We start from the raw sequence: 17,950 nt of genomic DNA on the forward strand, positions 1-17,950 counted from the left end.
CTGCTGAATTGCCCTTAGGGTACTTTCCTTAGCACATATAAAGATAATGACTAGTCAGTTGGCTGTTTCACCTTTCAAATAGGCACAGCAGGGCTTATAGTGGTGGTGTGAGTGAGCAGTGTTTACTAATCTCTTTGGCTTTTGCAACTTCCATTTTTACTCTGCTTCCTTTTCTTTTGGCTTCCCACTGCATACCTGTGCCTGGCCTTGAGTGGATTGGCAAAATACCCAAATTTCTCAAGAAGAAGTAGGTACATAGGACACATGATGTCTTCTCCCTTGGTTATTGTTAGCAAAGGCATATTTCCCAGACCTGTCTGCTCTAACCAGTCGATGGCAGATTGCCATATGTCCTGTTTGTTAGCTTTCCTGCATCAAAAAGACTGAACAAAAACCATAGTTGTGCAGCAGCAGTTCTGAATTAGTATTTCAGAATTCCTCTGGTGAGTATACTTTGCTGTAGTTGCTGGTTGTCTGAAATGAGTGTCTAAACAGTGAGGCTTGAGAGTCATAGTAACAAAGGAGAAGATCAAGAGCTCCTCTTTTCCTCTAGTATGTGGACACTTGATCAGTCTGGAATAGACTTATTTTTTAGCATTTTGCAGAGGGGAAAAAAGAGAACTTTATAAGATATGCAGTTAAGCTGAACCAGGGCAATATTGTGCTTCAAGATTTCAAGACAGTGATAGTGTGCCTTCTGACTCTATCATTGGGTTGTACTGAATCATGGTGTGCCTCTCCAGCTGTACCTTATGGTGAGCTAAAAGAAAAAGGGTCAACATATGGTTTAATTTCTTGAAACCTTCAATTCACTAACTTCTACTCTGAAGTTTATTTATTGAGCTCTTATTTAAGGTGTAGATTTGGAGGCCTTCCTGTCTCTTAAAATATGCACTGTTGAGGTATTGCTGGCTTGTTTTGGTTCTTCTTTTAAGATGCACATATGAGGGCTTTTTGTTACATTCATATATAAAATCTGGATCTTATAAATGCCAGATGTCCCCTTGTGATGGAATTTTATTGTCCTTTTGGACTGCAACTGAAAAATCTGGATTGAATTTCAAACCTGGGTAATTGCTGGGTTCAGTTTTTGGGGGTTTTTAAAAAATATAATAAAACTTATTCAGAAATGCAATTCCAAAACTTATTTCACATTTTGGAACTGCTATAATGATACTACTTCTGTAACAATGCACTTTCAGTGTTGTATAAGGAGACAATTCAGGTTTCTGTTTCTGAAAGTGGAGGGGGAGTACTCATTAGGGCAAGAAGACGCATGTAGAAAACATCTCACCCCCAGTTATTCTATGCCCTTTAAAATGGACAAAGTGGGGCAATTATACACACTTAGAGGGATCTATACTCATCACATAAACCAAGCAGCCTTTTTGTTCCAGGAGTGTAAAGGGCTTAGACATGGAACAGCAACAGATGGGAGGCTGTATGCATAACACATTCTTCCTTAGTCAATACATGCAAAACTGGGAATGGGAAGTAAAGGTCCAGATCTCTTCTAGTGAAGGATGTGAAAATATGTCTAAACAGACCTTTGAAAGACTAGCCCTTTAAGCAAACAGTTTTTGGTATGATCGCAAGTTTCTAACTGAGCAGTGAAGAGTGTGTGTATGCAGTGCTTTTGTGCATACATATCCTATTCTGCTTAAACTCTGTCTGAACACATAGCAGTGGAGTAGGTGATCTGCAAATGATTCATGACAATGGATGTACTTAAAGTGGTTGCTGTACTTATCTTCTCTAGTATATATTATAAGGAATTTGTGGTTAAGGCCTTTTGTAGCTGAAGTTTGAGTCATGTTGTCAAGCAATTTGGAGCATGTTTTAATATTTCAGAGCTTTAGAATGACGTTAGAACAAAATCATTATTGTTTTCAAAAATCCACCTTTTCCCTTAGTGGGGCAGGTGAATATGAAGGAGGAACAGAGCATAGTATGAATATTCAGAAAATGAACTGAATGCCAGCATAGTCACACAGATTGAAAATGGTCTTCTCTTCTAATGATGCTAAATTTGGTTGCAGTTTGCAGTACAGTTTGTTGTATCTTGTTGCTTTAACACTAGTCAAACCAATTCTCCTCAGTACAAATTCTTGTACAGTGTAATATTTTTTCCCTATATATAATTGTCCATTATCTACCTGTTTAGTCATTCTAAATTTAGTATGATTTTTTCTTGAAAGCAGTACTCACTACATTTTAGCTGAGCAGTGTAGGTTTGTTACATGAATGCAGTAACTAATTTCGAGATATTTTGGTTAGATATTACCTTTTTTAGCTCCTTTTGCTGAGTATGGATGTTGCAGTGGGACCTAAAAGTTCAGAGTTCAGGGTTGGGAGCAATACTGAAAACCTCCTGACAAAGCAGATCCAGAAATCTGTCCAGGAAACTACCCTTCCTTATTTGTCAGATTATTTGTCAGTTCACTAAGCACATGCATAGAAATTAAACCTTTGAACCTGAAGTGATAAATATTACACTATATTGTAGAAGGCTGCTGCCTCGGAGACACTGTGAAGTCTGAGCATTGAGCCTATGCTGACTGCGCTCAAAACAAGCTGTGTGTAGTCTGCCATTGCAAATTAAAAATGTCATATTCAAAGGAAGTTTTTAGGTAATTAGAGCTTACTGTTTTGACATTGATAATTTATTTCAACACAATTGCCAAAGTGGTGCACTTTTACCAATCATTTACCAGGAATTTGTCAGCTTTGTTCTTAGCTGCTTGTCTGGTTGTAGCCCTGCACGAGCTGTGAGTGCAGTTAAATCACTCAGCAGTTCCCAGAAGCAAGGCACCCCTGCCAGATACCTGATATAGGACTAGTCCATATAATTTTGTTTGAAGTTCAACCAAACTTGTGAAACTCCTAGGTTTTCTATTCTATGTATCCCTTCAAAACTGTAACTGGGTTTAAACAAAAAACAACAAGCAAAAAAAAACCTTTGCAAAACTTCCCAGGCTCATGCATTATTTACTTCTATTTAAATGAATGCTTTTGTTTTCTGTTGTTGCATTAGATAGCGACTGGTTTGTGCTGGAGTTCTGAAACTTATGTCAAAAGTCTGAACATTCACTTAACCCATCTCTATTAAATGACCTGTATGTCCCTCTCCTTATCTGTCTCCCTGCCTGTCAGTACGGGGAGTATTTCTATAGTGAAGTATTATTTTGCATTAAAATTACTTGGCTTTTATAAAATGTACCAATATTCTGGTTTGGAACTTCTTAAAGCTTTGTTGAAAACCAAACTGCATTTAATGATTCAAGCATAACTAAATGTATTGCTTCTTATCTGGCAGTTTCCATCAGCATCATGAATGAGAAATTTGATGTGCCAGAGACTTACTATGTGTTTACTAGGGGCATACTGTGTTTACTAGGGGCATACTGGTATGTTGTATATAGCACTGATTATTTCTTTTATGGAGCTTTCAGCCTGTGAAGTGCTATGCAGTACTGAAATTTCTATGTATAGAAATTTTCATCAGAGGCTAATTTACTGTTTTTCACTTCTGAAAATGTACATGCAACAAACCGCACAAAAAACAATTGAAGCAGCTTGGATATCAAGGCATTTGAAAGGAATAGAAGTCCACACATGTACTACTATTCAGATAGTGCAGCTTTTTCCTTAAGCACTGCTTTCACCCTTACGCCATTACTATTCAAGATCTAAAGTGTTTGGGAACACTTACAGACCTAGTGAAATTATTCATCACATTTGAGAAGTAGAGCTTAGGGCAACTACACATAATTTTACATGGAAGAAAAAATGAGTCATGGTATTGACTAAAAGCCGTTAAATATTTAAGCTTTAGAAGCTTCTAGGCTGGCTGTGCATGTTGAAATGGGGCTGTACTTGATCTAGGAGCAAAAGGAGCTGCCTTTGCAAAAGAAACTGACTGCTGGTAGGGAGAATTGAATCTGAGAAGTGAACATGTTCTAATCAGATGTAGTTCTGCAATCTGGATCTTGTTTCTGAGCTTACATCTCCTTTGCTTTGTGTGAGTTGGACCTTTTGAGTAGTGATAGGTAATGTTCATTTTTGTGACTGAAACTAGAACTCTTCCCCTTTAATGGTTTTCAGACAAAGCTGGGCTTGAAATCTGTTTCAGTAGTTTATCAAGCTTAAAGTAATTTGAAATCAAAATACGTACCTGTGTTTAGTGCATCCTGAAAATTATTTGGGAGCTAGCTGTGACCAACCAAGCAGGTAGATGCATCTTCTCATTCACAGAATTTCAGTGGTTTGCAAAACTTATATCTGAGGTAACAGGAGGAAAAAATCTCATAAGATAAAATTTGGGGTGTGTTTAACTGTATCAACCACATAGTACTGCAGGAAAAGGTATCCTCTTAACAGTTCTCCCATTGCTTCCTTTCCTTTTCCCCTATGAAGATTACAAGAATCTGCTGAAGGATGTGTTCTGCGTACTTGTGAGGCACTTCTTACCCAAAGCAGTTCCTTAAAGAAGGAATAGCACATAAATCCCTGCTTTAAGAGATTTTAATTTTCTGTCTTCATTCCCTTTATGTAAAATAACACTACTGAAAATCAAATACATATTATGTGGGTAAGTTATGCAGACATAATAAATGTGATGCAAGAGTGATCTAATGCATGTGAGAGCAAACTACTGGTTTTTAGAAATGTTGGTCTGAGTACCCCTTGCTGCCATTTTCATTTTTAGTCTTTTCCTGAGCTGAAATTACTAAGAAGAGAAGTAAACAAAGTCCTAATTTTATTTTCTTCCCTATTGGAGAAGGCTACCTAAAAATGTAGTGGAAAGTTAAACTTTCCTTTTATGCAGTGTTGAGTTAAATGGAATGATAAAATCAGAACTGTTGAAAGATAATTTGTTTTTTTATGATTTTGCAATGTATGTGAGGAAATTGCAGTATGGAATTTTGTTGGACTTTGCAATATAGAAAGCTCAAAATGTACATGTTTTTGTGTGGCATGAATGACAGTATTTGGTAACTTCTTGCTCCCTTGCTAAAAAAAAAAATAAATTTGGCAGTTCCATGTGCAGACTTACTGCTGCTTATTTTAAAAGGAAAAAAACAGTAGCAGTATTAATTTTTTTTTTATTACTTGTTATTTTACAATGAAGTTTATTCTCCTGGTAGCTGCTGATACAAACTTCTGCTGTCAGATGCAAAATAGATAGCTTAGGTAGTCATTGCTCTGTTAGGTTGTTCCATCAGTGTGTAATACTTTTCTTCAAATAAAAATTTACAGAATATCTGCATGCCTGAAAGTATCATCAGTAAATTTATTCAGTTCCTGGAGAGTAAAGAAACAAAACCCCAGCAAATCATGCCAGCAAAATCTTTTAACCAGCTTCAGAATCTGGTCAATCTAGCACTTAAGACAACTCTTGCATTACTCTACTGCTGATTAAAACTAGTTCATGTTGATGCTGAGCTTGAAGAAAAGTTACTTTATACCCTTGTTTCTTGCACAATCAGCAGTGTTTGTTTCAAAGGCTTGGTCGTTAGGATGGTGGTTAGAAATTGGTAAATACCTCTCTCTTCTTAGAAACTGTTAGATTGGGTTTATGTCAGTAGACTGTAAAAGGAAAAAAGTGGGAAGTCTGCAAAAACATGGTTGTGGTATCAAATAATGTCTTAGCTGTCATTACATTACATTGGCAGTTTCCTCACTATCTGCCACTGCATAAAGAAGAGATGAGTGGATCCACCCTTCACCCCAGACAAGATTATAGAGTTGTGCAAGATACTTACTTTTAAATTCTAGGTCTCCTGTTGAAAAAGCTGTCAAAATTTTCCAGATGAAGATTACTGAATTGGAAATACTCTAACAGTGTTTTCCTATGTGTAAATGTATAGCTTTTTACTCAAGTATGGGTATAATTACTGACAGACTAGGAGAAAAGTGGAGAAATTGGGAACATGCGGTTCTGAGTAATTCCTGATATTGTTCAGTAGGTGAACTCCTTTTGTATTAATTTCAACTTTTCTTCACAGTAATGACAAAAGTGCTTAATTTCAGAGTCCTCAAAATGCCCAGCCCACAGTGATCTTTTAAGTTGTAGTGGTGCAAGTCCAGCACATGAGGAAAGAGTGAATCTTGTCATAACAAGTTGATTGTTGAATGCAGAGAAAATTGACTTTAAGGAATGTGGTCCTTAAGTGTAGAACTAGGACTTTAAATCATGGCACTGAAATACTAGGAATATTTAACTGACAAGCATGTGGCTGGCTTGTCACAAGCATTGGCTTACTCAACAGAGGCATGCTGCAGCACTCTGGCATTTATTCCCCTCCAGATCATGGAATGGTAACACAAATGTCAGTGGAAGCTTTGAGTCAGACTGAGAGAATCCAGGGAACTTGAAGATGGAAAAGACATGCTGGCTAATCCAACTGGTTGTATTTATTTGCTTTGATATGAGAGTGTGTATAATGCTTTGCCAAGCTTTCTGTTTTTCTCCAATGGATTGTTTAATAATTCTGTACTTAATGTTGGGAAGATGTCCTTATCATTCAGCTTCTGACAGGTTTTACTGAAGCACCACAGGATGCCTTTTCTTGTGGAATATCTCTTTTTACTGTAATTTACTATAATTTCTCACCATTTAATGCTCCACTGTACCATATGTATTTAGCTGTTCTCTAGCCTTGTCTTTCCCAAGGCTGTTAATTTCCCTGTCAGATTCCTGCATTTGTCCTAAAGCTTCTGCACATTCAGGTGTTCATGTGAAGATATTAAATGAAGACAAGACATCAGGCGTGTTTACTGAGTTCCAGTGCACAGTAATTCACTTAAGAAGTTGTGTGCTTTACAAAATAATGTCAAGTAGAACATATTAAAACATGCACTTCCTTCTAAGTCACAGTCCAAGAAAAATGATCCTTTTATCTGCTGTGTACTATGTTCAATTTTTCTACTAATTGAAGAAACATAACCTGTCAGGCTGGCTCTGCTCCCTGGGCTAAGCTGGCTTTGTGCATGGAAAGTAATAGAAGGTTGTCAATGTCAAGTCCTCCAAGGCAATCTCTCTTAGTCTTGCTTATCTGGGCTTAGAAATCCTGGCTAAAATAACAAAGTCATTCAGCTGATATGCTTCTTGTAGGAATTGTTTGTACTTTGATTATTTTTCCAGGTAGTCTTTAAAAATGCAGACATTCAGAAATAAGCCATAGTGATAAATTGTAGTCAATCTTATGGCAACCTTTTAAAGAACTACCATGTCATTACTTGTGTCTTTACTTTTTTGCTGTCTCTATCTTTATTGGAAACCATGTGAAATTCATGACTAAGCTAAGTTTCAAGAAAGCAAAACAGCCCTTAAATTACCTTGTTTTAAGACTTTTAATGATGTCCAGCTCTACTGTGTACACTGGAAACTAGGAGTATACTTGAAACTTCAACTGAGACCTGAAACTGGCTTTGTTACTAAAGGCATTTTTCTAACTTGGGAATAATATATTATCCAAGTGGAAGTAATTAAAGTTTGTTTTTTTCCTGTTAAAATGAAGTGCTATTTCTGATGTAGGAAGACATCTTTGAGGTAGGTATTGATAAAGTGAAAGACATGGACCTCTAAAAACACTTCTTTGATATCAGAATTGGCCATTTTGGAAACAAGCAGATCAAGACTGCACTTGCCAGTTCTATTTCTGATACTTCAGTTTAACTGGATATTGTTCTAAGACTATTTTGAAAAGGATATTTTGAAATCTGATGTGTGAATCCTACTGGGAAAAGTGAGCCTTTCTTTCACTGGTGAAAGGTAGGGATTTGGAGAGTTTTCTATACCCCTTTACTGCTGGCTCATGGCAAACCAGCACTTGCAATAGGATCACAAAGAAGTTTGGCTGATCTGATAGACATGACATTCTCCAGGCTTTGGGAGGACATTATTTATGTGCTGATAAATTGTTGGGAAATTTTTCATTGTCAATCTTAATGTTTTGAAAGGACTTTAAGATTTTTTTTAATGTCTGTTTTTTAAAGAAGTCTAGAGACAGCAGTACTGCCAAAGAAGTTTCACTGGGATTGCACAGTGCAAGTTGGATCAGTACTTTGTCCCATGTTGTATTTCTGGCAATACTTCATGTGCTAAGCACAATATTTTCAATCATGTACAGCATATTTATTGATGCCTGATAAGAATGCATTCAAAATTTGTAACCTTCAGCCTGGGACAAGGCATTCTTAATGTACCTTAGGCTAATACATTCCTGAAACAAAAAGACCAGTAGTCAAAGAATACTTTTGAAAGGCTATGGGAATCCAAAATAAACTTAAAGAATAGTATTTTTTTTCCTTTTATCACTTACTAGTCTTCTAAATTCCTTTAGCTGAGAACTGGTTGCTTTCAATAATTGCAGGAAATATAATTTTATGTCCATTCTATTTATATGGAATAGCCCCAGAGCTACTGGATTAAATACTGTCATAGGAGCCAAGAATTCCTTACTCTATATTTTCTGTAGAACAGCATGTTTTGCATTCTCAGATGACATGTTTGAAGGACAGGGCTCTTCAAAATGCTTGTTGTGTTGGTTTTCATAGTGGACTCTTGCCCATAAATATTAGTGTTGAGTACAAGAATAGAAAAGGGATATCTAGCTTAATGGTTTTGAACTTTAAACATCTGAAGCTAGTACATTGTCAAAGTTTTTCTTCTTAAGAAGCTAATTGGGAAATATGTTGGTGAAACAAAATTCATGTTATTTCAGATGGCTTATTAAGTACCTCTGAAACCAAAAGCTATTGCCAGTGCTTTATATCAACCACAAACCAAAAGCTTTAAAACCTTTGGAATAAACCTATGTAGACTTTTTTGATGCAGTTTCTAAATGCTATATGTGCCAACTAATTCAGCAAGTTTTGCAGTTTCACTTGTGCACAAGACTGTTTCATTGCCTTCTTTGTGGTATTTGAGCAGGGCATCTTTAACCTCATTATCTCGCTGCATGTCAGAGTTGCCTTTGTTACTCCTAGTCTAAAGGGTGGAAGTGTTTCCTTTGACCAGGAATTTCACTGAACTCGGTGTCTCTGCCTGGCAGAGGCACCAAAATAAGGGACCTGGTGGATATGGTAGAAGTCACTCTGCAGAGCTATGAAACTTTATTAAGCTGGCCATGTTTTTGTATGCCAAACTGCTGCGGGGGGAGTGCTCTGGTTGTGTAGTTAAATTGCATGGAAGGCTGGCTGAAACCTGGCTGGTGGCCTGTGAAGCAGCACCACTACAAGGCTCTGTGCATAAAATGGAAAAAAGTAGTGCTAAGTACAGATCTTTCATCTCTCTGCTTAAGAATAAATTAGAAATGTCTTTCCATTTTGCCTTCTTTTCTTGAAGAGGTGGGTGGCATTTATTTTACATCTGTGGCTCTTCACAAAACCAGCTGTGCAGGGAAGGACTTGGTCAAAGGAATCGGGACTGTCAATGTCAAGTGTCAGGTCCCTTCAGCCTGGACTTGGTAAAAGCCTTTGGGAGCTGAAGACAATGTTGACACTCTCAATGATATTGCCAAGTACGAATAATTTCTACAAATATTAGATTAAGTGTCATCTTTTGCAGTTGACTGGCTAATAAATTGCATTCCTGCCTGTCCCCCTACCTTTCAATGGTAATTGATCAGGGTATGTATGAATCATACATTTCACAAAGGCGTACAAATGTAATATAAACTACTAGATATAAGTTGTTAACTACTGCTTTTTGATGCTGACTGATTGCAAGTAATAGTAATTGTTTTGGGGTGATTAATGTAATTCATATTCATACATATGCTGTGACTTTTAAAAGTAATTATATTTAAAGTATTCTGGCATTTTTCAAGGTGAGCTATTAAAGAACACTTGATTACTGTCTTTGAAGATGTGTTCCCTTGCTGTTCAAACTTCAGTCAAAAGTCTAGTACTTACTGCCTGACTTAGAGATCAACTTAACTCTGGAAAAGGATAACTGCTGAGTAGTGTATTCTATACTCTTTGTCAAAATCTGTGTGATGTGCCTAGGGAGCCTCCTTGAAGAGTAGTATGGACATGTTTGCATTTTAACAGTTCACTTGTATAATATCTGTTACTGTTACTGCAGACTGAATGTTGTAAAAGAAAACTGATGTTTTCTGATGTTTTCTTTTCCAGACTATCATTTTATTCTGGCCATTCTTCATTCTCCATGTACTGCATGCTCTTCGTAGCAGTAAGTATGCTCTTTCCATCTAAGTGATAACAAAAGCCTGTTAGCTATCCAGTACTGAATATTTACTTGGAAGGAATATTGCTTTTGTAGGGTGCTTGTCTAATACAGTTAAAGACTAGGAGTTGTAAAGGTGATGATATGGGACAAGAAGTAGAATGATGTTCAATATGCCTAAGAATACTTAATATGGTACTTGGCTTGTGTGTCATGTCTAAAATGAGCCCAATGACAAGTGTGATTTGGAAAGAAGATGCTACTTAAATTTAGTTACATTTAAAGTATTATAAATCTTATAAAATTTATAAGGTTTATAATACTTTTAAATTTATAAGCCTTATAAAAATGTATAATGAAACATGTCTGATTGAATGAGATGTGCAAAGCCTATTTTAAAATAAAGCAAACATGACCCTTAAGCACTGAGCAAGTGTGGCTGAGCCCATAAGCACAAAACAGCAGATCAAATTGTATTTTCAAATTCCTTTTTATTTTTCTGCATTTTTTAGGGACAGAGAGGAAAGAGTGAGGGAAGCAAAGGGATGGTAAATATTAGTGATAAGATCGATTTAGAAATGCTTCATTTAGGGATTACTGTATTTTAGTTGAAATTGTTCCAGCCAGTTAGGACAAATTATCTTCAAATTACCTTAGGGTAAAGTTTAAAACATGAAAGACTGATTTTGTTTTTTTCCCCCTGCTAAGTGGTAGCACAGAAAACATCAACAACTTTATGGACTTTTGTTGTTAATGTATATATAAAATTAAACTCTAGTCCTGGACATAAGTTGCTAACTTAATATGTACATTCCACAATTTTTACAGACCTCAGATTCAGTTCACTTTTTTTGTATTTGTTGTATTTTAATATTTTCACTCTCTCATGGCAATAGTATAATATACACTGTGAGTGAACCAGTTGTTCAAACTAAACAAAACCCCCTACATCTACACACAGAAGGAGTGGCTTTCAATATGGTATAGGCAGTTTTTAAGCTTTTAAAATAAAGCTTTTTACATGGTTTTGTTAAACAATAATATAAAGTGATACTTAAATCTCACAGAAGGACAAACCTGGAGATAAGAAAAACCTTGGTAGGTGTGTAGCAATATATATTGTTTATAATTCATACTGACAGGATTACAGTTGTCATGGATCTGAAGCTGTCTGAGCTTTTACCTCTGTCCCAATAAGTGTAAGGCATGTTCTGCTACAGCCTGGGTAAACAGTGGTGGCTTGGAGGAATTCTTAGCTCATATTAATTTAAGGTAATGGGTCACATTAGATAATACAACTCTCTAGATGCATACAAAACAATAGATGATGTCTTGAACTGCCTGGACTTGAGACCTTGTTTAGCTAACCTACTAGGCTTGGAAAAAATTCAGCCTTTGGCAAGAAAGTAAAGAGTTCTTTATTTTGTAGTTACTAACTTCTTGTGGCTTGAATATTGCTTTCTGGAGTGCCTGCGGCATATTCTTTTGATTGCATGCAAAAGAATTTGTCTGGAAAGATCTTGAAGAGGAAATTATGAACCTTAGCTGTCTTGGGGCTTTCTGTGTATGAGTTTGATTCATGGCAACCTCCCACGTGGGCAGGTGGCAAGTTAGTGCAAATCAAACCCTTCCTATGCAAACTACTTCAAAATACCATAAATCCTGTCCTTGTGTCCTGGTTCAGACACTTGCTGTGCTCAGAGCTGTCCTTGTGTTCACTCAATTATGTAATAGCTGCAAAACATGGCTTTGCATAGTACCATCCTTTAATTTAGGGGTACAAATGCCTCCTACTCTTCTAAGATGACATTTGAGCAGGAAGTATTTCATTGGAGACAGTTTGTTAGTCAATGAGTTTCCAGAGCCATGTCTGTTTCTGCACCCATTTTTTGTCTTTGACTGAGCTATATTGCCCAGTAAATATAAGAGGCTTTGTGGAGAGGAGACTTCTACTTCCTTCTGTCTGATAAGATTTGTTCATCTAGAAACTGCTATGAGGCCATCTGGCTCCTGTGCAGTATGCTTTTGTCTTGCTGATTAACACAGCCTTAGTGCATACAAGAAACCAGAGTTCAGATGTCTTCAAAAAGACAGCTAGTGCAGGAAGGTGAGGAAAACACACACACACTTGGGCCTCTGTTGCAAGGCAGAGTGCTGCTGTTGGCTCCAAGCCAAACCTGCAGCACTTGATGGCTTGTTCATTTTCTGATCTCTGATGCTTGCTTCATCTGTGCCCTGCAGACATTCCGCAGCCACAGGCTGAGTCACCAGCAGGACAGGCTGTTAGCAAGTGGCATTACTCAGAGGCTGTGTTAATCATAACCAGATGCTAGCATGCCACTTTCTGGAGCGGCTGGAGGAGTCTGCTCTGTGTGTGTATGTGTACTGCAGAAAGTGTGCTCTTAAGAGTTAGCTGCTGAATGCACTTGCTGTGTCAGGTGAATCCATGACTCAGTAGAGAACCAGTCCTCAGAGGAGCATCTGAGGGAGCTGAGGGTTCAGCCTGGAGAAGAGGAGGCTCAGGCGTAACCTTATGACTCTACAACAGCCTGAAAGGAGGTTTGGAGCCACGTGGGGGTCCCAGGCAGCCAGCAATAGGATGAGAGTAAATGACCTCAAGTTGTGCCAAGGGAGGTTTAGATTGGATATTGCGAAAAATTTCTTCTTGGAAACATTGTCAAGTATTGGACCAGGCTCCCCCAGGGAAGTGGTGGAATTGCCATCCCTGATGGTAGTTAAAAGAAGTGTGGATGTGATACCTTGGGATATAAATGAGTGGTGGACTTGGCAGTGCTGAGTTAACAGTTGAACTCAAATGATCTCAAGGCTCTTTTCCAACCTAAACAATTCTATGACATTTTTGACTTGGCAACCATTTGGATTTCTTCAAGAGTCTGAATATGCTGAGTATTCCTTTCTTCTGCTTACAGGAGATTGCCAAAATTATCATAATCCTTACTGCATGCCTTTGCTAGTATCAGGAGAAAAAACTGCAATTTTGAACATAAGCCTATGCTGCATGTCCCCATCTCATAGCAGGGGCCACACATGGAAACACCACTCCCTGTATTAGTCATCAAATTGTCTACCTTAATTCTTTGTTGCATGGAAATGTTAAATAGTTTATATTATCCATCTGTTTAAATAAGCAGCAGTGTAACAGCAGCAGTACACTTCACTTACTGCTCTCACAGCACAGAGGTAATCGCATCTGTAAAAAAGCTGTTGACTCTAGGTAGACAAATGTAAAGTTTGGGTTTTCAGCCCACTTCCAGGTTAAAGCTACCGTTTCTTGTATTTCCTAACACAGAATGAGTGAAACTCCAGAAAAAAAACCTGCTTGCAGGCTGTCAAAAAAAAACCTGCTTGTAGGCTGTCAATCTAGAAAGCTATGGTAGAGAATATATTTTGAGACTCATTTGGCAGAGCTAGGTGAGTTAGTTTGGATCCAAGCAGAGCTGTTATCTCCAGGATAAGAGCTTCTGCCAACAGCAGCTTTGTGTGCAAGAGAGAGGGAGTTTGACCGCAACAGTATGTGGGAATACAGTGATCTAGTAACAGATGATGGATCCCAAATTATCTGTGTTTTCCTCTCCCCATGCTGCTTCTTTTTTTCATAATTAAGCAACTGGCATGGTCTCTCCTGTACCAAAACTATTTTATCCTGGTTTGGAGAATGGAGAGCAAGTGTAGTGGAACACCTCTTCTACCAGTGTCCATGTGACCAAACCAGTACCTTGGCCCTAGAGGGGGAGATGCTACAGGCAGTTTTTGCTTTGACTTTTCAAGGTAAGTATGTTAAAAAAGCTATTTTAAGTTAAAATGCTAAATGCATGCTGCCGTCAGTAGTAAGAACAGTTGGCAGAAATGGGTGTGGCCCTGAGGATTAAGTTTCTGTACAGAATCAGTTTTGGCTATAGCTGGCCTGGGCACTTCCCTGCTGGCACCAATCCCAGGATGAAGAATAGGGCTGCACAAACCTTGCCAAGAGGCACTGCTATTCTGGGGATGGCAACGTGTTTGTGCTGCTTAGACTTGGGACAAAAAGGGATGATGAATCTTGCAGGATGTAACTTGAGTGGGTCTCCTACAAGTCATTGGGAACATTGTATATATCCAAGGTCACACGGATCACTGATGGGATCAGGAGAGTAACTGGTGTTTCAGTGGCTGGGGCTGACAACTTCTTTTGCAGAGAGATCATAGGATAAACACAAGTGAAAATAGGCTTTAGGCTGCTTTTGGTACTCATGCTCCCAAATGTGCCAGTCAACCTCTGCTCTCAAACTCTGATTTTAATTGTTTATGTTGGGATGGGAGATTGAGTAAAACAATACTCAAACAAGAGTCTTTAACATAGTATTTTAGGTATGTCTGTTTGCACAGCACCTATTTCTTCATTTTTGCAAATGCTTTTGACTAGAGCTACAGAACTGTTTTTATTGTGTTCCTGCCCACATAAAAGTTGAGGACTAGTCTTCTAAAACTAATGAAAAGACATGTGTTAATGAAAATGCTTTGTTTGGCTGTAGCTGTGCGTAGTATCAAGTACCTTACTTTCAGCAGATGAAAAAAATAAAGTGTAACTGGTCATGCTGCAAGGCTCAAGTATGGAAGCATTTGTGCATCTACCTGTATGTGTTCCTAGTATTCTTTTAATATTGTTACCTAGACTTTTTATGGTGAGCAAACAAAACCCCTGATTTCTCTGTGGTTTGCTTGGAAGTTAGGGCCACTAGTAATAATGCCAATATTGTAAACTGGCTCCTCTAGGACTGAGCTGAAAGCAATACATTGCAGTGCTTTAGTTCTTCTAGTAAATGTTAAAATACTAATTCTAAGGGGTTTTTTTTCTATCAGAAAAGAGCTAAGTGTTGTATTCAATTTGCAACAGAATAAAATGTTACTGTTTATTCTGCTCTATGATAAAAATTATGTCAACATGAAACTGTTGTGACAATGTACAGCCAAATTATGCCCATTGCTTAGGAGGCAGCTTTTGTACATCAGTTGCCTTTGACAACAGGATGCATGCAGCTATCTTAAAAAGAGCCCAGACTGGTACATAACTCTGCCTTTTCTCCCTAGTTCAGCCATTTCCCCTCCAGTTTAGTTCTCCCATATATCAGTTCCATGTAGGGCTGTTCAAACATCAGAGCTGACACAGGGAAGACAGATATGGTCAGAGTAATGGGACTATACCATCCCTTTGAACAGCAGCTCAGGCATATCTGAACACTGAAGGCACTGCTGACTTGTGTCCTTTTCCCGCACTGGAAGGGAGGGGAAGAACTAATTCTGAACTATTGCTTCTTTTGTTTTTATTTTCTGCCCAATAAAAATAAAACTAAAGGACATATAATAATGCAGATATACCCATGATCATAAATATGTATTTATGAAAAGTAGGTGATGTCATTAAAAAGGCAAAATGTGTTGACAGGCATCAAAGTCTAAGTTGCCTTTTTTTTATTCCTTTAATTTTTTAATTTTTTTGGGGAAGCCCAGCTCATAAGTGACTAATGAAGTCTTCTATGGCTCTGTATTCCGTTTAGAGTTTTCTGTTTGGATATGAGCCTGCTGTGTTTAAAAGTACATAGGAGATACATTATCCATATTTCTGGTTTGCAGGCAGTATCTTGTTGGCTGATACCTATAGCTCTGTGTGTATTCATAGATGTAGTGCTTCCTGATACAAAATAAGCTGCTACACTGCCATGTAATATTTGCATAAATGCAAGATTGTGTATGATGCACATATTGTGGCTCTTTTGTGCTCAGAACTGCAATTTTTAAACTGTTTACTGGATTTCTTATATTTCCTTGAATTCCAGAGTTTGTACTAGCTGAAATATGATGAATCACTCTTATACAAAGCTATTTGAGTAACAGCTGTTATACAAACTAGCTTTTATATGAAGGCATCTCTCAAGTTTCCCATAACAAGCAGAAGGGGAAGAGCTATTCTGCAAACATTTATAGATGTAGGAGAAAGCTTTGAAAAATCTCTGAAGGGAGCCTTTCTCTCTGCTGTTGCCTAGTCTGAGCAGGGAAGAGGTGTCTGGATTGCTTAACAGGACTAGAACAGGGATGGCTGATCACTTACCTGTATCAATTATCACTGTGTATCTGTCTACATTTTTAGTTTCAGTTGCTTTATAACATTATGCAAGAATCTAGCCTGAATGTCTCAGCTTGTCCATTCTCTTAGAGGATCATATACAGGCTTTTATCAAACATGCTCAGATGCAAACTGTGTCTGCTGCACTGTCCTCTCCTCAAGGAAAGGTGACAATGTCTATTTACTGGTGGAGTTGGAGGGTGCATAGTTACTTTGGCACTCCATGCATCTGCCCAGCTTCCTAATGGAAGCCTTCACAGTTTTAGACAAAGGGGTATTGTCTCTTGTAAGGATATTCTTGGGATATCTGTAGAAATGAAATTTTCCTATTCCACAAATGTGCCTGGATTCTCAGCTCTTAATGCCTAATTCCAGACCTCCTGAAAAGCTTTGCACCTTATTTTCATATTAGTTATGCAAAGGCTGTTTTTCTGAGACTTCAAAACACTGGTGCCTCCTGTGCTTTCACTTCCTTCCACTCCTGCCTCATTAATGAAACCACCTATCCACAGTAGCTCCATATCTACTCCCTCCAGCTCTGAAATCCCAAAGCAAACCACATACTTGTGTACATGGACTTGAATGTTCTTAAGCATTCCTAAATCAGAGCTTCTTGGTTTGGGAAGAATCCCTATGGTTTGTGGCTCTTGGGACTTTTTGGGTCAGCAGACTTGCTTTGAAGTATGAGCTTTCCTAACGTGGTGACCAATAATGGATCCAAATACTAACTGTAACCACAGCAGTATTTTGTGCCTCCTAGAACAGTAACGCCATGGGGCTCTTCTGTACTGCTCAGGCAGATACTGTAAACCAAAGACAGACATGACTAATAGTAAATGCTAAGTAAAGTAAATGCCATTTACTTGCTCATTTCTAAAACTTGTATCAACTACTAATGTCTCTCAAAGTAGAGATTTATTTCAAGAGAACAGACTTTCTGCACCTCTGTTTTGTGTCCAGAGTCTTACTACTTGTACTTGAACAAACTGAGAACTCTCATTTCTCTATGTCACAGGTGAATTTTCTCTCTTGGAAACTGTTTTCTCACTCTCAAGTTAATGATGCTGTGAGTCCATTAGGATTGGAGAGACAGAAATAAGAGTGAAAATAGGTATATCTCTAAGGGGAAGGTGTGCCTTCTGTTCTCTAGGACAGGACCCTTGTAGGAAATGCAATTACTGGGCCTTTTGGATCAGGAGAAAATCTATTTTTGAGAAGTATCAGAACAAATGAATTGTTAGAAGTAGTACTATTACTTGGTGAGAGAACATCACCACAATACCCCCCCCGCTCCAGATTTCTTCCTTTTGACTTCCATTCTTGAACAAGTGCAGGAGGCACTTGTTATTTTGCAGTGCAGAATTTCTGTATAATTGGATTTTGGAAAAAATAAGAGAAGGCATTGAATGAAAAATAACAAAGGAGTTCTAGGTATTGAAACTAAATATCTAAATATTATCTTGGTTGATGAACTGGGTAGGTTTTGGTAGATTTAAAAGAATTTTGTGCCCTATATTAACTGTTAGGAAAATTCCTTGTGAAGCCACACGGTTGCACCTCCAGAAGTCCATCTAGGAAACACAAGTACTTCCAAATTAGGTAGGCATGTGTTTATGTAAATTAATACTGTTCCT

The 17,950-nt window shown here is 37.9% G+C and overlaps 1 protein-coding gene across 2 annotated transcripts in view; it reads left to right on the top strand.

Moving 5' to 3' along the window:
* Positions 1 to 17,950, top strand: part of PLPP1 (phospholipid phosphatase 1) — a 60,661-nt gene that overhangs the window by 36,096 nt on the left and 6,615 nt on the right. For both annotated transcript variants that reach the window (XM_021534310.3, XM_021534311.3), the window contains exon 4: positions 10,144 to 10,201. In XM_021534310.3, the coding sequence (XP_021389985.1) occupies positions 10,144 to 10,201 (58 nt within the window). The remainder of the gene's footprint in view (positions 1 to 10,143; positions 10,202 to 17,950) is intronic.

This window comes from Lonchura striata, chromosome Z (assembly GCF_046129695.1).
Source record: "Lonchura striata isolate bLonStr1 chromosome Z, bLonStr1.mat, whole genome shotgun sequence".
NCBI lineage: Eukaryota > Metazoa > Chordata > Aves > Passeriformes > Estrildidae > Lonchura > Lonchura striata.